This window comes from Doryrhamphus excisus, chromosome 17 (assembly GCF_030265055.1).
Source record: "Doryrhamphus excisus isolate RoL2022-K1 chromosome 17, RoL_Dexc_1.0, whole genome shotgun sequence".
Taxonomy (NCBI): domain Eukaryota; kingdom Metazoa; phylum Chordata; class Actinopteri; order Syngnathiformes; family Syngnathidae; genus Doryrhamphus; species Doryrhamphus excisus.
Window position 1 is genome coordinate 3,476,049 of NC_080482.1, and position 23,355 is coordinate 3,499,403.

Below are 23,355 nucleotides of genomic sequence, written 5' to 3' on the forward strand. Positions count from 1 at the left end.
TTTGCTGTCTAATAAGACAAGTTCCAACATCTCCACATGGATCTGGAAAGAAAACACTGAAATGTTACCATCTGCTGAGAGCATCTGACACACTACAAGCTGCTGTAGACCACAGGAAGTACGGTTCCCCCAAGCTGAGTGGCAGTTCCAAGCCTCAGGCCAAACAACAAAACAACAAAAACCCAATTACGTAGCTGCACTGGGGCTGTTCACGGCAGGTAATGTGACTCAGCCTGTTGACCAAGAAGAGTCACACACGGGGGAGGAAGAAATGATGAAAGTTGCCTCATGTGCAATGAATCACCTGTGCAGCGTGTTCACATCCTGACTCACTTTTGGGATCTTTGATAAAAATGAAGTTTTAATACGCTATCAATACGTTATCAATTAGTGTGAACGCAAAGAGAAAGGAATGTTTATCTCCTGGCTGTGCTGAGGCAAATCCTATGAATTTCAAAGGAATGCATTCCTACAGTCTTGCAGCTAAGTTTTCACAAGCAAACAGAGTCTTTGCCTACTAAAACTATGTGAAGGTTAAGCTGAGAATTCTGGCATCCTTCCTTGCGTGTCAGTAATCCCTTGCAGTTCCACAATTCGGTCTCTGGAAGGACAACCAATTTGTTTTAAAATCAACCTTTAGACTATCAGGATATCTAAGTTATGTGTGCTTATCGTGTTTCACACAGCGTGACATTGGATGGCTTCAAAAAGCAAAATCCCTCATCTACTAAAAAGGTGAGGATTACATGCACTGTCTCAAAGCCAAGCATTTGCTTAGCGTTCCCTGGCAAGGGGACGTTTTGGGCTGCGGCCACGTGGATGTAAAATACTTATTTTTAGACGCTGCATAGAAATAACAATCACAACATGCAAATAACATTTCCCACAAAGCAAAACGTTTCACCACACCACTCAATAACACCATAGATGAACTCACTGGCAGGAATACTTACAGCTTTAAACCAATGAACACTGGCTGTAAACTATGAATACTGCTGCAAGAAGTTAAAGGTCAACACATCAGCTACTGTTGTGCATTTTGGGATTTATAGTATCAATGCTGCATTTGCTCTACTGAAACTAATTGCCTAGTTTAGACACAAAAATATTTTGTGGTCCGAATAATATTGCACCACACTTGTTCTCACGGTTTAAAAAAAGAGCTTAAAAGTCTATTCTAACTAGGTGCATGAGCAGGTTGACCAAAATTGTATCTACCACATTTTGAGAAATTCCCCTTTGCATTGAATCAACAATCACCCTAATTATCTTCGGTTTTGTTGTCATATTGTGTATGAAATCTACATCTATATATCCAATGCAGGATGAAGCGTATTGCTATGTCAAAAACAACAGTACATCTTCATAGTTTCACTACAGATTGTGAAAAATCACACCTTAGAGCAATACTTTCACATGTACTTGTGATGCAAAAAGCTCAAAGAAACCCAGCGAAAGGAAGAAAAAGTGAGTACTAATTGGCTCCAGACTTGACAGTGATCATGTAAATTGAATATTTTCATTGTTAGAGCATAAAAAACCTGTTTATGATCTTCTAGATAGAGTTTTAAACATTAGAGCCTTCTATACATTAAATAGCACCCCTATAATCACTGTTAAACCGGCATTACCCAATGATAATGAAATTGGTCCAATGATGTTGAGTTATCACTGTTACTAATAATACTAATACTAATACTAATAATAAGCCAGAGTCAACCATAAACAGTGACGATTTAATTTATTTTTAACACCATCAGCGTGAAGCAATGAAATTTGTGGCAAGGGACAACTGTACTGTCATTTAAATGAGTTCAACACTTTTGTTTGTGGGCTTAAATAGAACAGTATTATAACAGAAATGTCACTATTGGTAATTAGTAATAGTAGTAGTAGAGGTGGGATGGATCCAAATATCAATACAGTATGGTCAATACCAGTGTGGGATCGACACCCGCGTGACAAGATCAATATTTTTCAGTTCTTTTCTAGTTTCAGAAATATCTGTGTGTTTTGTTTGTTCTTGAGTTGTTTAAATGTATGTTATTGTGTTTATAATCTCCAGGAATAAGTTATTGTGCTTTGGAGGCGACACACCAATGGATTTCAATGAGAGCCCATGGAAGTTTTTGCATTTGTTTACATATTTTGTGCTATTGACTTTTGATCAACGTGTGTAAAATCATTCCAAATATTTTGGGGCTTAAATCTTTGTCTTGATTATAGTCATGATAACACAAAATCACTTCTAGTACTAAGTATCGGTATCGGCGCTCCTGTGCCTGTATTTACTTGGTATCGGAGAGATGCCAGATGTATAGTATCGCCCACTTCTAGTTGTAGTAGTATTTGTGTGTGAGTTAATGTGGGGACAAATTAGGAAACTGTAATATTAATAACAACAAAAACAGAGCATGGTTTAAGAGACTTAGACAAAAACAAAATGTGTTTTTGTTGCGAAACGCTACATATGCAGAGCGTTGTAAACAAGGCGAGGGTGGATGACGTGTTTAATGCCGTCCACAACACACTTCTGGTCATGACGCAATCAAAGCATATGGACATTATACGATTAGATCGCGTTTGCGTGTAGTTATCAAGCTGTTTGTTGCCATAACATACTTGTTTACAGGACATGTGAACAGGATCGTGTGCATATACATACCGTCCACGGTTAGACCATCAATTGCATCCACAGCTGAATCTCGCTGTCAGTCGGTGGTCGTCGGCGTGGAATATGTCCACCTTTCACTGTTTTGTCTCGATGTTGATGTCATGAAAACAAATGTGGGTGAAAACAAAACGAGGAAAAGAAATCAGCGGCGTGTCAGTGCTTCCTGATTTTAGGTACGCTGGTAGTGATGATGTTTGCGAGGGGTGGGGCGGAATGCAGAGCGGAGGGAAGAAATGAAGGCTAAAACACGTTGGTGCATGTTCTTTTTTTTGCGTGATAATACTGTACGTCGTGAGGCGGGGGTGTGGGCTGCATATTTATTCACGGACGCATAAAATGACTCGAGTCTACAATACCTGAAACGTGTTTTTCGCATTCGTTGTCTTGGATATTACATTAAAATGCCCATATTGTCTTTAATGCACACCAACTAATAATACTAACCACAATAACTATGTTAAGTACTAGTTTGTTTGTACTCATGTGGATAGCGAAAGTACAACTGCAAATGCTGTACAAGAAGAAATGATATGTTGCTGCTGCACTTCCTTGTTCCCTGTGGAAGCCACACCCCATTTTAACCACGCCCTCTTCCCCCGGGTATGATTACCTGAGTGGAAGCAGGTGTTTTGGAACTAGGGTCAATGGGGGGTACTCTATGAAGCAAGTTTAGTAGGGTTAGCAGGCTGTATTGAGTCGGACTCAGCTGGAGATTGAACTTATCACAACTAGTGATTATTATTATTTATAAAGGAAAATATTGAAAATTATCAGCAGTGCCCAAACATTTTCATACCACTGCATATGTATATTTCAGTGCTAATGTTGCTATTTGCTGGTGTCAGTGAAGTACGCAATTTTGACACATGCATTTACAAGTACAGCATGTCCACTGATGTGTTCTTCTCACTTCAATGATCCTTCAAAATAAATGTATTTTGTCTAATACGGTACCAGGCTAAATTATTTCACAAAGCACAGTTCAAAACAAAGTGGTCATACAGTGCTTTGCACACAAGTGACATGACATAACATCGTATCCGGTTGGACGGCGGACCAAGAGACCCTGACTCAGCGCTCCTGATGGTGTTGGAGGCTACAGATAGGGCCTTGTGGGAGGACGAAAATGCCAACAGGAACAACAATGTGATGATTCACCTTATGGATGAGCCCCTGGCTAATAAAATAGCTGAATATCGTCAGCTATAAAGCAATACCTCATTAGCCTGAAGCCTGGGCAGATTTCAACAGAGATACATACATTAACATGTAAATTCATGGTAATACGCCTGAAGTTTTTATAGATTATCACATATCTCATACTCTAGTGAAAAAATATCTGTGATTAAGAGTGTTGATCTTTGCCTGAGGAAGTTGTCATCATATTTTTGTTATAGAAAACCGGAACTCATATGTTGCTTTGGAGAAAGATTGCTTAACGCACGGGGAGAACATGCAAACCGATCACCTCCATATATGCAGTGTATATGTTTAAATTTACTACTGGTTATATTGCTATATTAGGGGTCAACAAGGTTTTTTTGTGAGGTAGTCCACAATCCAGTGTATGAGGTGATGGTCCACCCCTGAACATTCCAGCTTGTCCCTCAGGATGTCCGAACTTGTGGTGTTGAAAGCACTGAGATCCAGAAAGAGGACCTTAACAGAGATTCCAGGTGACTCCAAGTGAGCGAGGAGGAAGATAATGGCGTCGGACTAACCACTCCATGGTCTTCATGAGATGGGATGTTGGAGCCACCAGCCTGTAGCACCTATAGGGTCCTTGGGGTGTGCATGGGGTCTTTGGTTCTTTGGTACAGGTACCATGCAGGATGTCTTCCAGAGGATTTGTCCTGGTTTTCATTGTTTTCCATCACGGTGCTGCATGAGACGTAACTCGTGAGAAGCCGTCGCATGCATAGGTGCCTTTTTGAGTTAAAATCTTGCCAAAAAAGCTGAGAAATACCAAAGAATAAGCAAAACATATACACTGAGTTAATCCTTTGATGCTTGCGGTGTTGCAGTCTTAAAATTTGGGGATGTAATGTGCACAGATGGCGGATGCAGCGAAAGTCTATAGATGTTGTAATTATGTTATTTATGTTATGTAAATGTTTGTTAACTTTATTGGAATTATAAGGCATTTTTCACTAAACTAAAATATAATTTGTGGGTCTCATTTGGTTACTATCACACCTGCAGTGTACAACCACTGCAACGTGCGAACAAGAATATTCAAGTGTCAAACTTATCATTATTTCATTAAAGATTGATTTTTCGACTGTTTGGACATTGGATCTTATTAGAAATGACAAGTAGTATTTTTTTCTTCTTTGTGTAACTTGACAAGTACTCTACAGTGGCTTATCTCATGATATTACACTGGAATGTGAATGTGTTATACTGACATGAAAATAGAACTTTAATCCAATCATCAGTTGATGAAAAAAGATTGTTCTATGTGATCTTACATTTCCATCTGACGTCCAAATATTTTTGAATGCAAAAAAAATAGCAAATTGCTGACGTGCACGCTCACACCAGACCAGATATCATGTGAGGGTGGGAAAAGTGCAGGAGCAGAAAGCAGTCAGACTGATTGCGCGTCTCTGGTGCGTATAGAAGCATCAAGTGCGCACCGCAGGAGATTTGACGACACACATATGGCTGGGTAATGCTAGATTATTTAAGCGGAAAAGGTATTTCTAATGTGAGAAGTATCTCTAATGCACACGGGATTTCGGAAACGCTGATCAATCATCACGACTGGTTCATGTGGCCATGCTGGCGCGCCCATGACGCATTGGAGGCATCCTCTATCCGACCATAAATCATAACCATGGAGGGGTCGTGGCATCGAGCGCTTCATTAGATTCATCCAAAGCATCTCAGAAGTAAATCATGGATTTAACAGAGTCGGTTGGGTTCTTTGAAGAGCCGTGGAACCACAGCCGAGCGGAGGAAGATGGGAAACTTTTATTCGGCATAGGCGCGGATAATGTCATTACGCTGCTGGTTTTTGGGCTCATCTTCGTGCTCGGTGTGCTGGGGAACTCTATTGTCATCACCGTTTTGGCCAAAAGCAAACCGGGAAAACCACGCAGTACCACCAACATCTTCATCCTGAACCTGAGCATCGCGGATCTATCTTATCTGATCTTCTGTATCCCTTTCCAGTCCACCATCTACATGATGCCCACTTGGGTCCTGGGCGCTTTTATTTGTAAATTCATTCACTATTTCTTCACGGTGTCCATGCTGGTCAGCATCTTCACCCTCTCTGCCATGTCCGTGGACAGATACGTGGCCATCGTCCACTCCAGGAAGTCATCCACCATCAGAGTGGCAAAGCACGCCTTCATTGGCGTGGTGGTCATCTGGATTCTCTCCCTAACCATGGCAGCGCCAATTATGTATTACCAGAACATCTTTCATGGAGGAGAAAATCTCACATTTTGCTGGGAAGTGTGGCCGGACCAAAATCAGAAGAAAATCTATGTGGTTTGCACCTTTGTTTTTGGTTATGTGTTGCCACTGCTGCTCATCTCCTTCTGCTATTCAAAGGTAGGAGGACTAGTCATTTAATCATTTCTCATATGACAATGATGCATGTTGCTTATATTATATTACCTTCATGTCATTCCAGGTGTTAAATCATTTGCACAAAAAGCTAAGAAATATGTCCAAAAAGTCTGAAGCTTCCAAGAAAAAGGTAAGTGGTGTAACTTCTTAAAATCAATAATGATTCATATTTAATTTTCAATCAGTGTACCTATAGTCATAATAATAATGAATATATATATAAGTATTATATATAAGTAAATTACTCAGTGGGGAAGTCCTTTTGCGTCCCAATGGGTGATGATCATTGAAATAACAATAATATAATATAATATCTGTGTACACAGTAATCCATAAACAATAATAACCTTTTGTGTCCACCACCGTCACGCTCATTAATTAACCCGGGAACGCCTTCACTGCCTTTTGTTTTACTTCTATGACACATCAGCTGCAAAGCTAGAAGCCATAAGCTATAATTATGAGGCAAAATGACTTCACATGAATAAGATATTCTTTAATGACACTTAATTGGTGTCCAACCATTACCATTGTTATCATTGACATATATTTTGGTGAGTGCAAGGTTTTACTCGGTAATATTACAGTGACAGTTCAGACAGTGACATATCGTTTTACATGTTTTTGATGATGTGACTGTGATTGAACATTGCAAAAAATAAGCATATTTCAAGTTTTTTGACTCCCTTGTCAGGTTTGTTGTCAGCAGGTTTTGAGAACAAGTCATAGGGTTTCCAAACGGTTTTTATTCGACAGGCCACATTGATCCATTTTGTACATTAAAGATGCTTCAATGTAAGTCAGTCTACTGTTTATGCTAAAACATCCACATCTTACCTTTGTGTAATAGATGACACAATTAGTGTAACATTCAAGGACTGACAAGTTGCCCTACGCTATATGATATCAAGCTCAGGAGAATAGCGCTTGTAGCTGGATGACTCATTGCGTTCTCGGTAAATAACTGGGCTTACCGGAGCAGTTGTGATTATTGAGCTGGCAGGACTCGATCGTTAAACTGCCGGAGAACCGTGCAGTAAGACCTGGCTCTGTTTTTTTTTTTTTTCCGCTGGTAGGGCTTAGTTTTTCACATGGATTTCCAGTCATGCACACGGTCTCTGCCTTTTTCACAGACAATAAGTGTCATTATTTTTCACTTCTTTTATCCACCCAAAATACTCTTTCCCCGAGAAGCAGCTAATTAGCCGAAATTGGAACTTGTGTAAGCAGGGATACCTGAAGTAGCTATTGTTTGCTATTGCACAAAAAAAAACATCAAATTGATTTAACTTTTACAATATACCAAGGGCTAATACAACATGAACTTTGGGCCAAAAAAGGCCCTCGGGCTGCACTTTGGACACACCTGAAATAAGCTTAGGTGGAGTTTACAATCATTCAGAGAGGTACTATATCACTATACGTTAAATTAAAACAAAGTTGCTGTTTTTACTGTGTTAACCTTACAGGTTTTAGCTGATAGTTATTGAGCTAAACATCCATCCACAGAAAATAGATTGATGGATGGATGGATGGATATTGTCACCCATCTGGCAACACTGTCACAAGTGTGACAATATTTCCAGTAGGGTGCAATAAACCTTTCTGCTTATGAGTTAAATGAAAAGGTTAAGATATTACTGTATGGGTAAAGAAAGAGAGAACCAAGATAGATATTTAACATGCAGTATATATTTCCAAAGTCATATCAAACTACAGATGACACTGCGTAAAGTCAATACATTCTTATTTTGATTCTACCGTCTCTGAATGCTATGCCATTTGAATATTATCAGTCATGATTAATCTGAGGGTTGTGTGCAAATATGCATTTAATATCTGGGTCCGTGGACTTTGAAGCTTCACTCCACGCCTGTGAAAACTAAAGTTAGCAACAGATGGTGCTGGAGCAGAGGAACGCCCACTACTGTTGCAAAATACTGTTTGCTTAGAGAGTTTATGTATGGCACTCTGGCACCCACAAAGGAATTTGCACAGCTTTTAAAAGTAAATACCCAAAAGAAATATGTCTTCATCCAAAAAATATGATAATGACTTATTCAGTAATTCAGATTCAGTAATTTCAGATAAATAGTTTGAAATACCCCTGAATTTTTTTCAATGCAAAATGTATTACTAATTTATATACTGAATATTTAAGTCACCTCATTACTGCGGAGAAGCTCATTTTACGTGGCAAGCAGTACTGGTTTTGGCATCCAGGTGGGGACCACAGATTGCTAATGATAATTATGAGTGACATAATTACTCAGCCTCACAGAATTTGTGGCCAAGTTGATCAGAAACTCTATTTGAGTTTTGGCAACCAACTGAGATCTTTTGAGGCAATTATAGTGAATGGGATTTGATATTTCATTTTTGGAACAGATGTTCCAAATTTTGGGTGTTTTTAGCGCATGTCTTTTCGTGCTTTTATCACATTGAGGGGGTAGCTAGATCATTCATTCATTCATTTTCTACTGCTTATCCTCACAAGGGTTGCAGGGGGTGCTGGAGCCTATCCCAGCTGTCTTCGGGCGAGAGGCGGGGTACACCCTGGACTGGTGGCCAATGTATTAATCAGCAAGTCATTGATGAATTGTTGCAGCTCTAATCCATACAGACTACAACATAGGAGACAGAGCCTTCTCCATCGCTATGTTCCCAAAAGAAAAAATACTGAAAAACAGGAAGTGAATTCTGCCTGTGGTGATGTTGATTATACCAACCTAACTGATTGCCTCTCAAGGGTTTGAGGTGAAGCTGTGAGCGTATTATCGAGGATATCGAAACAAAGCACTATACTAACATACTGCACTATAGTCAAACTGTGGGAACATCTCTGTCGCTACTAGGAAGGCTTGGTGAGAACCTCATTATATTACATTTTATATTTAAAAAAAAATGTGCATATGGAGTACATCATCTGAACAAAAGTCTTGGGACTTTTAAGCAGTCAGGGATCAGTCTATAATGCTTAGCTCAAATTAATTCTCTGCAACCATAACTGCATGAGCACTGACCTCAACCCCATTCAACAGCTTCAGGGTTATTTAGAAGAGAGAATGTCAAATAACAAATGTTTCTAAAGGGTCTTTGTATACGACATAAAGCTGCTTTATATCTTCCCGGTTGACTTCCTGTATAGGTATAGTGGCCCGGTTTCTGAAGTCTTTAGTCCATGTTGTTTGTGTTGTTTTGGAAGGAAGAATACCATATTTGTTTTATTTCATTATTTTCTGGACATGATTTAGAAGTTATTTACTGTCCTCCAGATATGAATCCACAAAGAAAGCAGCTGTTGTTTTTTTAGGGCTCTTTAGTCATCGTGTTTTCCACAATGGGGACTAATTACTTCTGGAATAAATCAAGTGGGTTCTTAGTGCTTCAGCTGAGAAAGCGTGTAATTAGGTTTTTTTTTTTTTATATGATGACACGTTCCAGCTGCATGACTAATAATATTGCCTGAAAATAATCATATCCAGCTCTTTCCTGTCAGACATTTGATTATTTTAATTGAAACATAGAAATCATAGCAGCAGGGTGTAGTAGTGGTTAGCACTTCGACCTCATTGCCAGTCGTTAAAGATGCAAATCTCCATGGCGACTTATCTTGTCTGCATGGCAAAAATATTTATAATTTAAGAGTATTGAAGATAATCTTAAATTACCACTCTGAGTTCATACACGGTAAGTAAGGGGTGAGCATAATCAGTCCCCTTTAAAACAACAAACTTGCACATGTTTCTGTGTCACTTTCCGCAACAGCAACTTCCTCGTTATCCACCAATTGAGTCGAAGCTTTAGTGTAAAATGTTAATTCAAAGGTGTTTATTGCATGCAACCTTTATCTTCTTCTATTACTTTTTATTTATTACTTTCTATATACTTTTTATACTTGATTACTGCGCCCCGCCCCGCTTTTAGCCTTGTTTTAGCTCTGAATGAATGTTTGGATATTGTATTTTAATGCATCTTTTACTCTGATTTTACTCAACTCTATTTTTATTTATTTTTCTCTACTGTAAAGTGTCTTTGAGTACTCTGAAAAGTGCTATACAAATAAAATTTATTATTATTATGGAAGACAGCTGGGATAGGCTCCAGCAACCCCCGCGACCCTCGTGAGGAAAAGCGGTAGAAAATGAATGAATGAATTATTATTATTATAAAGCCACGTTTTACTTAGTTTGAAATGAGGATAAATTATCTGCTGGAATTACTTGAGAAACTGATAATATCCATTTATTTATCTGAACTGTACAGACTAAACTTGAAACTGAAATCAGAAAAAATGCAACAAAATTGAAAACATAGAAGCGTATTCAAGAGTCAAATTGCATGTTGAGTACCATAAATTTGCCCAGGTCGGCAGTTCTGCACCGCTGACCTTCAGGGGTGCCTGCCCACTATTTGAGATGGTTCTGATTTGCTCCATTTGGGCCTTATAAAAAAATATGTCTTTCACAGTCTTCCATGGATTGAAATGATGTCCTCCATTTATCATGAAAGTCAGATGATAACTAAACCTGGCCATGTACTTCCAGTACTATAACTCGATCGGTGTCCAATCTAAACACATCGATGTGTCGTGTAGTAATTCATAAAGACGACTCGTCTTTTGTCTATACATCCATTCCCACTTCTGTGAGGGGATGATGTTCCTGACAGCTCTCCTCCACCTTACCCGGTCATACACATCATCGTTTGACAGCTGTTTTTCTTCCAAGGCTAAGTTTAGCTTTGCTGTCGTATAGGCTCTGGTAGGAGTTTTACGGCCGGATGCACTTCCATACGCCGACTTCACATTCATCCTGGCTTGGGAGAAGTCCCCCCTGCTTTTAATGTATATGGATGACAATTAAGAATTTTTTCTAATTACGTTTTTTTTTTATCAGATGGCTAAATATACAAATATACAACAATATATTCTATCCTGCTCTGTTTATTCTTCTTCACGTGTTGTCTGTTCCAGACTGCCCAGACCGTGCTGGTGGTTGTGGTGGTGTTCTGTCTGTCGTGGCTCCCTCATCACGTGGTTCACCTCTGGGCGGAGTTCGGCACCTTTCCATTGAACCAGGCCTCCTTCGTGTTACGGGTGGTCGCCCACTGCCTGGCTTACAGCAACTCGTCCGTCAACCCGGTGATCTACGCCTTCCTGTCGGAGAACTTCAGGAAGGCTTACAAGCAAGTGTTCAAATGCCAGATTAGTACAGAAGACCCGCCGCTCAATGACATCAAGGAGATGCGGAGCCTCCCGCCCTCGACGAACTGCACCAATGTTTGACTGTCGAGGTGGGGACGGTGATGGTGATACAGTAACAGATACAGTATTCCACAAAAGTGTGTATTCTCAAGTACTCAAATACTGTAGAAATGAAGCTTGGCTATACTTCAGAGTAGTCAGTGTACAGCTTGTATATACATTTCTTATTCACTGAAATAAGAAGATATGTACAGAGGGAGCACAGAATTATAGATATTTTCTTTTATCTTTTATGTGTAGAAGCCGTGTGTCTTGCTGCCTTCACTTCTGTCTTCTAAGAGTGAACGTATTGGGTTAATACGAGGCCAATTAACTTAGTAATTGAAAAATAATACAACACTTTTGTTTCTTATGTTTAAAAAAATGTATTTTGTGAAACGTCTTCAGTTAATGACCTCTCACACCAAAGTATCCTTAAAGGATGTGTCTTGTCATCTGAAAGTTCTCTTCATAAAGTAAGTAAAGGCCCCATGAAAAAAAAATCACGTCGCCTTCTTCCCCCATTAGTTACTACATTTATTAGTATTTACCCATTTTTGGACCTTGGAATTTTTCTGACTTTTCCTTTTTATACTACACCCCAAAATGTGTAATTATTCCATGTGATCAGTAACCATATCAGCCGATTTCAGTCCTGGATGATTGAAATTGGCAGCATAAAACCTTATTTGTAGCATCACTACTTTTGTAATTCTGACTTTATTCCCATCATATTTGTTTTTATTCTTGTAAAATTCTAAAGTTTTATGCAAATATATTTTATTCCAAAGTTTATACAGTTTTATTTCCCATAAAAATATTTAACATTTCAAATGTATGCTATTATTTTTCCTCATATTACATTATTCTTGTAAAGTTAGAAATTTGTGTTATTATATTACAACTTTTTTTGCTTAGTAATTTAATTTTATTATTATAAAATTATTGCAAATTTTAATTTTTTGTTAAATTACAATTTTAAAATGTACCACGGGCCAATAAAATAAACAACTGTGGGCCCCATATGGCCCCTGGTCTGCACTTTGGACACACCTGTTTAACTGTCACTATTATGATGGTTGTTGGCGAGGTTTTGGACCACAAAAGCAGACACCGGAGTCGTGAATGTTAAATTACAAAAACAGTTTATTGCTTAGAAGCACGGGGAGCGGAACCAGATGCAGACTAGACTACTACGTCAGTAACAAAGCACCTATGTAAAACATGGGGTTGTATAGCTGTAAATAGTTGTATAAATGAACAATACAAAATACTAACTTCCTCACACGTTTTAACAAAAACTCATGAAGATGTCTCAAATCCACTTTAGAAACAGAGACGGGGATGATTCCGTCTACTGGCATTGTACTGGTATTGCTGAAACATGACCAAAAAAAGCTAATTAAATGTAAACATATGTGCAGTGATGTGCAGTGAGGACTGTGGCAATGACTCCTTTGGAGTTTTTGTTGTTGTTGTTAATACTTGTTGCTTATTGAGAGGATAATAAGAAAAAATAAGATCATATTCTTTGGTCAACACAACAAATGGCCAAGACCTAATTGTACCATTGTGTCATGTAGAAAAAGTGTGTGTTGAATAAGGGTCTATTGTAAGCACAGCGGGATTAAGGGCACTCTGGCTTTTGTGTTTGACAACATAACTGCTTTCCTGGTAGTGATTTTCAAACCATGACAAAAAAGAATGACAATAAAATTGTTATAGAAAAAACTCACAATAATTTCAAAAATACATAATGTCATATTCTTTGAAATATGTGAAGAAAATATTGCACGCGGTGCTCAGAAAGTCATGCACACACAAAATAAAAGGTGCTCTTTTTGATGAAATGTTTTTGTTTGTTGTCTTCATATCATCCATTTATGATGGAGATGTGCATACAGTATATTAGACATCATGTATTTGCACTGGCTGGTGATCAGTCCAGTGTGAACCCCGCCCAGCGTCCAAGTTCAGCTGGGATCGGCTCCAGCTCACCCGTGATTCAACAGGCTGAGCGGTAGAAAAAGTATGAATGGATTTTTCTTCGTCTCTGATAGAAATGTTAACTGCTGCTATTTGCTGTTGTCTGTGTTTGAAATGCAATATAAGAAAATATTTGAACTGCCTGGAATTGCTGTTGACAATATGTATGTGTGTTTAGGATTCTTTGCGTCTTTATGCTGTGTTTGTATTGAATTTCGTGGCATTTCCTGAAATAAATATTTTTATTCCATATTTTAATCCTTGTCTTAATCCTCGCTCCTTGCGTCATTAAAATTCCTTTGGGTTTACTGAGACTTTAAAATGAACATAAAAGGAGCTCTGTCTTCATTCTCAAGCCAATGATTTAGACTTCCTTTGCTGATACGTATAGAGTTGCCCACCAGTTGAGTTGTTTTTGTTGAGTGGGGGGCATTTGCCACCCTCTGGTTTAGGACAGTATCCCAACAAATTAACATTATACAAAACACAGGCTGAATTACATGAACTATTCCAATTGGTATATGTCATTTGAAGAAACAAAATGAATGTGAGTGTGAATGGTTGTTTGTCTATATGTGCCCTGTGATTGGCTGGCGACCAGTCCAGGGTGTATCCCGCCTCTCGTGCAAATACAGCTGGGATAAGCTCCAGCATACTCCCAAAAGGTTGAACATTCTCCTTCAAAATGTTTTGGTAGACATTTATCACATTTAATTCTTCCAGGTAATGAAACAGCAAAACAACCCCAGACCGTCACACTACCACCGCCATATTTGACTGTTGGTATGAAGTCCTTTTTCTGAAATGCATCTTCATTTACAGAAGTTTTGTAATCTTTGCATGCACCACTTGATAAAACATTTTTATGATTTTTCATTTAAAAACGCTTCTTATTACAAGCAAATTTAGTATATAATATAGTATTTTTGCTCCTACAACCCACCCACTGCGACACCCTTTTTATCATGAACTTGATAAGGACGATAATTAATTTGCTTACTTCATAACTCTATGTTTAGTTGTTGTAAAAACACTTAGGGGAAGGAATTGAAATATTTCTGTATGATAGTAAAAATGCCCCCCCCCCCGTCCTTATTTTGCTGAGGTCAGTGTGATCGTGTGATATTTGGGCACTGCAAACCTTCCACAGGAGGAGAAAAACCAATGGCTGCAGCAGCATGTCTATTCCCAGAAGACTATTATGATGAAACAGTTTCACAACTGAAAAGCAATGTCTGCCTCACTCACACAGAGCACACAATGTTACACAGAAAAAAAGAATAGGAGACAGTAGGTGAATGTGTGAAAATGAAATTCCAGACTATTGAGTGCAACCTGAATATGAGCCTCATCCACCAAAAAAAGAATGTATATACACCCTGGTCAAAATTGAAAAGACCAGTTGAATCATAAGGAGGTTCTAAGCAGAGCTTCAAAATGCAAAAAGAAGAAATGGAAGTGAGACCAATTTTTCTTTTTGATCAGCTGACGGCTTATTTCAGTTTAATGGTCGTTTGCAACAAATGGCTTACTCAAAAAAAAGAAACTGTCTTGCTCCCATTTCTTCTTTTTGCATTCGGAAGCTTTACATGACATGCAATGAAAGACATTTTAAAGCTTTAGAAACCTTAGAGAGTCTGGATAAGTGGACAGACTTGAGCTCAGTCATGACCTTGAATGGAATACGTTGGCATAACAAAACAATAACCAAAGACAAGTAGATACATAAAGTCAAGAGGCGCAAATAAAAGTCTTTTTTTTAGATAGATGCAGGGCACATACTTTGGAGGAAAGTACCTGTTTCTGCCAGAGTTTGCATGAAACAATGACATTTAAGGGGGGATTGTAGGGCGGGTGGGATGACAAAGAACACGATACCGAATGTTCCTGTAAAGGTCTCAGACAATCACTAATAGATCAAATCAGGCTGCGTTTTTCCATGGATGTTGAGCTTCAGATGACGACTTTCTGTACATCAGTCACAATACAATACCGACTGTTCTACAGTATTTTAAAAGGCACAATGGCTGGAATGGAAAGACACCAATTAAACCAATTAAAGTGCAGCCAGTGTGAATGTGTAACGGATGCCAACTAGTAGGGTTGCCATGGTATCATCTTGGTTAAACCTCACTACCTGACACCTGAAGAAATGTATAGCACAGTGAATTGACAGACTGTTTATTGTAGCTTTGATGAGCTCACATGCTTAGCCAATTAGGAGTCTCCCACGATAAATGGGAGGGAATTTTGGGATATCAAAGTAGTTCAGGTAAGAAAAGTCGATAGATTACTCTTGGTAGTATTGGAGATAAACTTACAGTAAATAACTGTAAACTTTCCGGATTTGTTTACTCTGGCGCAAATACACTGTTTTTTAAATTAACTCTAATTAATTTTTTAGAAATGTCAAATCGCTCTGGGAAAGTATGGCGTCATAAGCCAACGTGCAGCTCATCATCATCATTCTAGTATCAAACATACTAGATTTAAATTAGATACAGAGAAACAGTATTTGCTCTGTTGATGCAGTGCTTTTTATTCTTTTTTTTAAAGTAATTAAACAATTAAAAAGAAATTAGACCATTCATCCTCGAGCGGCAACTAATAATGTATCTAAGAAGACAAAGAAAACATTCCATTTCAAAGTTACATTTAATGTTTCACTCTATAGCAGTAATTAAGTTCAAGTGTAACAGTTGTTCCAGTCTTGTTACATTGATTTGTGTTCGTATTAAACACAAATATTGGCATTTATAAAAAATAAAACATCTTTTAGACAAACTTGAAGTGAACCTGACAGACAGCACAGCAGTGATTACAAATAATGTGCAATTTTACACACGTAAAAATATGTACCGATTAATTATGAATGTCTACTTGACACAATACAACATGTAGAAAAGTAAAAAACACAAATGTATTTAGTGCACGTCAGATATGATATGTAAAGGTTTTCGGATAAAGTGTGAAAAAATGACTGATATTCAGCTCTGCTTGTTATGTCCATTTGTTCTATGATATGCAAGTGAAATCATTTTACAGCTAATAACCACGTTTATTTATTTATTTTAAATAAAAGTGTAACTGAAATTATTTGTAGCAGCTGTAACACATCCCTTTCAAGCCAAACACTGATTTTAATAACATAAGATTAAGCGGAAAACAAAATAACAACAACACATTTTGTACGACTCAAATTGATTAAATTGTTTACGAGTTCATGGAAATGTATAACTGGTGATTGTACTCTTTTTTATAATTTCCAATGACATAATGTTTGGACTCAGTAATGCCTACATACGTATTTTTGAAATGCAAATACTTTACATTCATATACTATTGACATTTTACATTGTAACAAATACTTTAATAATTGAATTCATTCTAAGAAACAGCAGTAAGTCTTTTAGTGCTGGTAACTAAACTTAGTCCAGTTTTTCAGTGAAATTCTAATTACTTATTAGCAGTTTACAGTACTCTGTTAGTGGTTTCAATCAATTTTTGTTTCTGTTTCATTTGAGCCTTCTCTATCGCCATTGTTAAACAGTATATTTGATATTTAGTCCTAAATACTGTATTTTTTCCCCCAAGTTTGAGACGGATCAAGCTTACTTACTTTCTAAAAACATATAATCAAAAATTTGATTCTGCAACTTGGCGGAAAAAGAAAACTCAGCAAATCAGGAAACTTAAGAATAGGAGCCATGGGGCGTCTATGCCCTAAAACTCCAGCTTCTCTGAAAGGGACTAAAAGGTTTCTTGAGGTTGAAAAACATGAGATGAGGTTTGGGGCGAGTGGTTTTCTCAGGCATGACAGCAGCTCTACTTTCCTCAGAAGGCAATCGATTACGGTAGATTTCTGGGTAAGACTTTTGGAACTGAAAGGAAAGCGGGCGTATTGCATTGGCATCATTTGCATTGGCATATAATTCTTCTTTATTCACATAGAGGTGTACCTGTTTAAGCCTTTTCCTCTTGTCCTTGGCGGGAAGTTCTTTGTCAGCGATCAGGCCTTCAAGCAGCTCCTGCAGCGGGGTTTGGGTGCCAATCACCTTCTGCTCTTCTGACTCCGCCCTTTTGATCAGTTTACAAAAAGCTGGAGATGTGCTGAAGTCTGTGTCAGAACCTGCATATTTAATCTGGTGGGGAAAAACAAAAGCATATATGGTATCAATGTCACAAGTGATAAATAGATAAATAGATAATAATAATAAAAGGTACTTTTCCAGAGAACCTAAAATGATACAAAGTGTAATATAAATGGCACACACCTGAACTCTCTTGAGGTAGGAAAGGTGCTCCTCCACCTGGCAACGCAGCTTGCCAGGCACTTGAAAGATTGTGGCGTGGTGTTCCATCATGAAAGTCACCAGTTTTGAGGCGAGCAGCTCATCCAAGTCCATCTCATCCACAGAGCCCAATACACAGTGGGAGAACGTCTGCACCATCTGAGCATGCACCAGCACAACAAATACAAAAATATCATCCAATCATGTCGCATTAGTGCACCGGGGGAAAATTACATCATCGTATAATTTGAGTTGTTGTTTATGGCCATATTTCTAAGTACAGTATTATTTTGGGATTTTTGGGAAATTTGGGGGATTTTCTGAACAAACAGATGCTGAAGCACAGCATGAAGCACAACGATTTTTATCGTGGTATCGAAAAGTATTGAGTCTGTGAGGAGCCAATCACGAGCTATCGGTGAACTCGGGTTTAAAATAAAAGAAATTCATACCAGTGTGCGGGTGGCAATAGCGTCATTGAGTGGAGGCAGTTGTGTGTTCTGGGAGACGCGCGCCATGAGTCTCATCAATAGTTGGAGACGCCTTCGATTGGGCGGCGGCAGTAAAAGCGTGCTGACTTGAAGAGCCTCTGTGGCTAAGTCTCGTTCCTGTAGCAAACCTGCCATAACAGGAAAGGAAAACATTAGGAGTTAAAGTAAGATCGTTACCTGGGGAGAGAAATACAAAAACTCAAAACCGGAACCACTCACTGAGTATGTTGACAAAGACTTCATACAGATGGAAAGTCAGCAAGGGTTCTTTGAGCCTCTGAAAGTAATCGGCGACTGTTTTCAGAACATCCCTCTCAAAACCCGCGTACACCGGCTGGTTTGCATCATTGCTGTTAGGCCCTGTGAGAAGATGATTCCAATTTTAGAGCTTACCAAAATACAGTAGAAGTGCCTTAACTTTGTGTTGTGGTAAAATAGTACATCTTAGAACAGACGTAGGCCATGGAACTATTTTTATCTAAAAATGTATGTACTTACATACAATGAATCTGATTATTGATCAGCCGAGTTTTATATAATCATAAAAATAATTTGAATACAGCTTTCATATTAGATGGGTAGGGCGGTTCTGGAACTGTATGATAAGCACAAGACTTGCACATCAGCAAACATATAAATGCCAATGGCTTTTCTCCTACAAATATGAAGCCAAACATATCACTATTGATTATGTGGCTTGCAGCAATACAGGGAATATCTGGTACTAGTCCGGTAAGACTGACGTCAAATAAATGAGGACACAATATTGATTGTATTTTTCCGTATTTTCTGGACTATAAGTCGCTCCGGAGTATAAATCGCACAATGCCAAAAATGCATAATTAGGTAGAAAAAAACATACATAAGTCGCACTGGAGTATAAGTCGCATTTTTGGCGGGTAATTTATTTTACAAACTTGACCAAAACAGACATTACATCCTCTTGGAAGGCAAGTTCTAACAATAAAAGAATAGAGAACAGGCTGAATAGGTGTAAGATATGCTAACACAATGGTTATTTAGCTACACCAAAAATAAACATGAACAGAAAAGGTGTCCAGTGTTTATGTAACATAAATGTTTTTTTTTTCATTTATAAGTCGCTCTGGAGTATAAGTCGCAGGAACAGCCAACCTATGACAAAAAAGTGCAATTTATAGTCCGGAAAATACGGTAATCCCATCTGGGCTCAACAGTGTCTGCCTTTGGACAAAAGTAGTCCATAAGTCTGCTCTCAACTGAGTGACTATTGTAGTTATTATATGGATATTATAGCATTTCTAAACTAACGTTGCCAAATTCATTCGAAATGTCATTTAAACTTGGATTAAACGTAGATTATTTTAACCATACAGTGAATTTTCTCCATTCATTCATTCACACAAATAAACTCCAGTGTGAAAATCAGGTGGTGCTACAGTGTCTTCAAAATAAAAGCACTGTATGAAAAGAAAAAGTATACTTACAGTTTGCCAAACATTTCATTGCTGATATCACCCAGTACGGCATGTCATCTGGAAGCACAATGAGAAGGTGAGCGATACAGATAACAGTCAAGCAATTGAACAAAAAAAAAGCAAACTATTCTAGGAAGTATTACACCCTTACCTGCTTTGTTTTCCAACACAACAATGCCTGACTTATTGACATTGAACACATTATGAACAACATAATTGCCTTTCACGTGTGCTGGATTTAAAACACCCTCCAACGTTGTTAGGCCCAGCACACGTTGCAAACTGAAAATAGAAGACATTAATTTAGAAAAACTAAAATATTGCAGGTCATAATAACAATATTACTTACTGTGCCGCTGTCATTTTTTTCCAGATGTGGTCAACTTGCTTGGGAGTGATGTCTTTTCTCCGAATGAGCTTGCACTCATGCACATCTCCGATCGCCACACTGTGCCTTTTGTTCCAAAAATCTGAAGTCTGTTAAAAGGAGAGAGATAGAACAATGCAGATCTATCCATCCATCCAGTCATCTTCTATGCTGCTTGTCCTCACTACATTTCACATTCACACCACTGATGTTTGCACGTTCATCCAAACTTGAAGTACAGCATGGCGCCCAAATAAGGCAGGCCCGTGACGGTCTCACCATGCCAGTAGACTTCACGGGTGCTGTGTTTTCCTGCTGTGGTAATTCTTCGTAGTCATCCCAGCGAATGAGTCTTGGCAGGTCCGTGCTGTCTCTAGCCAGAGCTCTTGATGGAAAAGACTTCAGGGGAGATAAAGTTGGGAATCTAAAACAAATGAGATCGAGGTGGTCATAAAGTAACCAGGAACTATGCAAAAAAATAAATGTACGCATCTATAATAGTACAGAAACAGTAAAAAAGAGGAGCATTAATGTGCAAATTAGGGATGCTTTTATCGATTGTGCACCAATCAGAATTGAAGCATGATTGTCATATGCCAATAAATGTCTTTCAATGCTCATCGCCTGTATTATTGCGGCATACAACTTGTAGCAAGTGTCTCCCGGCCATTTTCCTTCAAAACGTGCAGGCATACCAAACTCAAAATAAACAGTCTAATTATAATTTGTTTTGTTTTCTAGTATTAGGTCAGTCGTCTTTGTGCAAGTAGCCATAATCGGCATACACAACAAATGCCTACCTATACAAATGACCATTGTCTTGAAAATCCTCCGTTCCATGGCGTCCCTTGATGTCTTCAACAACGTGGGCCTTGAGAAACTTCCTGAGCAGCTGCAAGGTCTGGTAACGGGTCACCTCTGGACCAAAGTTGCAGTTGTGCCGCAGAAGCTGATGGAGATATTCCACAGCCTCAGATCCGGTGAACGTGCAATCATAATAGCGGAAGTGTGCCCAGTGTCGCCTTAACGGCATGCCGCCACGGAAGAGCTGAATGGTTTCATTCCACTGAAAAACAGAAATTGGTGCAAGGATTTGCTTTGTCGAAATCCCAAAGGTTACCAAAACCACAAAAGCGGTGTTTGACATAGATCCATTTATTTGTGGTGCAGCCCACCACCACAAATAGATTGCATTCCTGTGGGAAACACTAAAAAGAATGATTGAAGCATTTCATGCTGAATGCTGAATGGCTACAAATATTGAGCGGGAATTGCATGATGTAAATCCCTTATTTTGTTTTCGGTGCATGGCAGTATGATGTATTTTCAAATACATTTTAATTTAAATCTAATGTTTTTCTAGAGAATTTCATCAGGGAATGCTTCAGAGAATAGTTTCCACAAATAAAAGCAGAAGTACAGCATTGCATGTTGTGACAGATGCTTTTAAAGAAACAGTTCACATTGGATGACATGAAAAAAAGACTATTAAAGTTAAAATATGAGTTCGGTGCAGTAAATACAAGGTTTAGGAAGTTCACATCTTGAATCCACTCCAGTATGCTAAGATCTTCAACTTAGCTACGCGTACGTTTAAAATATGCATAATACACATAATTCACGTATAAACTGTCTTATGCCGAGCTTGACTATGCAGAAACAACAAATAATTATTAACACCAACTATTCTAACAATGCAAAATAATAAAACATAACACATTGTTTTATGCTAATGCAACAATAATAACTTCCATATTCACGTATTGCCTAATTTTACTCACCAACTTGGTCGCTCGGTACGGCCCTGCTCCGATAACTCGTCCCTCCATCCCAAAAAGAAAAACTATACTTTATTCCTTCAAAATCATGGAAAAGTTTTCCCAAGTTTAACAGCCAAACTCCGCTTCGAAACGTTGCTGCCAACTTTGAATCTATTACGTCACGTCCATACACGAATGTGATTGGACGCAGAGTTGATCACGTGGCAACTGCAAACGCTTTGACGATGTTGCTGTGGTAACGCTGCAAAAAGAAGTATGCGCTCAGGTAGAAGAATAAAATAAGATAAAATCAGTTTCTTGGATCGTTATCCAGTACAATTTACTGTTTCAGAGTACAGAGTACTACAGTAGATGGATGTATTTTTGTCTGTTTAGAAAGTATTTACATTAGAGCACAGGAGTTAAAACGCAGTATTTTAGTGCCCTCTGCCGGCCAGATCTGGCACATTACCATTTAGCAAGCAAAAGAATAATGAATAATGCAAAAGAATAATGCCAATCTTTCTGTATTCAATCAACACAGTTCCTCGTTCCTTATTACTTATTCATTAGTCCATCACCAACTAATTTTTGTGTGCTTTATTGTAAAGTGAGACCCAAATTCTAAAACAACCCAACTCCACATCATCAGTAATGTTTACAGGTCTCCACTAGATGGCGGCATTGTGACTGAGAAAATTACCTACAGTCATTTTTACACAGTTTAAGATTGCCAAATTATATTTATGTCATTAAGTAAATATTTGCAAAAAGTAAAGTGTAGCATTGTCACCAGTTTGTTTGCACAGTGGCAACAATGCATGCAGACTTGGGACATGTATGTACGGAATTGTTGATTGAAGAAAGAGTTATAAAACAGTTGTTTCAAGATGAACCAGTGTATGTAAACAATGAAAAAAACACAAAGCACATACTGTGACATTATATGCATAATGTTGTGAGGTCATCCCCCCAGTCCAGAGCTGCACATACGTGCTCTAACAAAATCCACAGAACATACTCTCAATATAACACCATACTATCTCACAGCCATGCTAGTTGACCTCTGTCACCTATGTTTATTTTGATAAAGCAGTAACATAAAGCAGTAATCTGTAGTTCATTTTTATTCATGTTTTGTCAGTGAGCTGTTGCACAAACTACCATGTCTGGACTGGCTGATTATTTGATGTATAAAAATAATCAAGACATTTGGGCCACTTTAACGATTGTCACAATTTCTATGCAATCACCCAGCAACATGCAACCTATAAAAGAAGCAGGCTTTAATGCTTAAGGGGCGCCCATTTATTTATTTCCTGTGGACTTGTTTTTGAAGAGTAGTCTTTGTTTTTCAGAGGTGAAATTTAGCAAAGAACAAACCCAGTGGAGTGTAATAAGAAAAACAAAAGGATATCCCCGCATTAAGCCAGAAGGTATAGAATGCCATTTGTGTTTCATTATTTATGGTGAAAGTATACATTTATTTTTTCCAAGTCAT

At 38.3% G+C, this 23,355-nt stretch overlaps 3 protein-coding genes across 4 annotated transcripts in view; 1 reads left to right on the forward strand and 2 right to left on the reverse strand.

Moving 5' to 3' along the window:
- LOC131105067 (myelin basic protein-like) overlaps positions 1 to 2,884 on the reverse strand; it is a 15,519-nt gene extending 12,635 nt beyond the window's left edge. The window contains exon 1 of the mRNA XM_058052799.1: positions 2,666 to 2,884. The gene's annotated coding sequence lies outside the window, so the exon portion shown is untranslated. The remainder of the gene's footprint in view (positions 1 to 2,665) is intronic.
- Positions 2,885 to 5,277: 2,393 nt separating this feature from the next.
- Positions 5,278 to 13,687, forward strand: galr1a (galanin receptor 1a). Its single transcript, XM_058052797.1, has 3 exons — positions 5,278 to 6,238; positions 6,321 to 6,386; positions 11,232 to 13,687. The coding sequence occupies exons 1-3, from the start codon at positions 5,576 to 5,578 to the stop codon at positions 11,541 to 11,543; spliced, it is 1,041 nt and encodes a 346-aa protein (XP_057908780.1). The 5' UTR covers positions 5,278 to 5,575; the 3' UTR covers positions 11,544 to 13,687.
- A 2,480-nt stretch (positions 13,688 to 16,167) lies between these two features.
- Positions 16,168 to 22,012, reverse strand: LOC131105065 (DEP domain-containing protein 1B-like). Of its 2 annotated transcripts, none has more exons than XM_058052795.1 (11): positions 21,876 to 22,012; positions 20,895 to 21,160; positions 20,374 to 20,518; positions 20,077 to 20,204; positions 19,879 to 20,009; positions 19,737 to 19,784; positions 18,490 to 18,630; positions 18,232 to 18,398; positions 17,762 to 17,938; positions 17,447 to 17,629; positions 16,168 to 17,368 (listed from the first exon to the last, which is right to left on the reverse strand). In XM_058052795.1, the coding sequence occupies exons 1-11, from the start codon at positions 21,921 to 21,923 to the stop codon at positions 17,204 to 17,206; spliced, it is 1,599 nt and encodes a 532-aa protein (XP_057908778.1). In that variant the 5' UTR covers positions 21,924 to 22,012; the 3' UTR covers positions 16,168 to 17,203. The 2 variants fall into 2 exon arrangements, with proteins under 2 accessions (XP_057908778.1, XP_057908779.1); XM_058052796.1 differs by having other exon boundaries at positions 20,895 to 21,043; positions 21,876 to 22,002.
- Between the last annotated feature and the right edge of the window lie 1,343 nt (positions 22,013 to 23,355).

What these genes read in the sequence shown, in the direction of transcription:
- galr1a (XM_058052797.1), top strand. Translation starts at nt 5,576, where the DNA reads ATGGATTTAACAGAGTCGGTTGGGTTCTTTGAAGAGCCGTGGAACCAC. An exon ending in TCTCCTTCTGCTATTCAAAG is followed by an intron (nt 6,239 to 6,320) that starts GTAGGAGGACTA and finishes ATGTCATTCCAG; the next exon opens with GTGTTAAATCATTTGCACAA. An exon ending in CTGAAGCTTCCAAGAAAAAG is followed by an intron (nt 6,387 to 11,231) that starts GTAAGTGGTGTA and finishes TGTCTGTTCCAG; the next exon opens with ACTGCCCAGACCGTGCTGGT.
- LOC131105065 (XM_058052795.1), bottom strand. Translation starts at nt 21,923, where the DNA reads ATGGAGGGACGAGTTATCGGAGCAGGGCCGTACCGAGCGACCAAGTTG. An exon ending in CGTACCGAGCGACCAAGTTG is followed by an intron (nt 21,161 to 21,875) that starts GTGAGTAAAATT and finishes TCTGTTTTTCAG; the next exon opens with TGGAATGAAACCATTCAGCT. An exon ending in CTATTGCCACCCGCACACTG is followed by an intron (nt 17,939 to 18,231) that starts GTATGAATTTCT and finishes GTGCATGCTCAG; the next exon opens with ATGGTGCAGACGTTCTCCCA.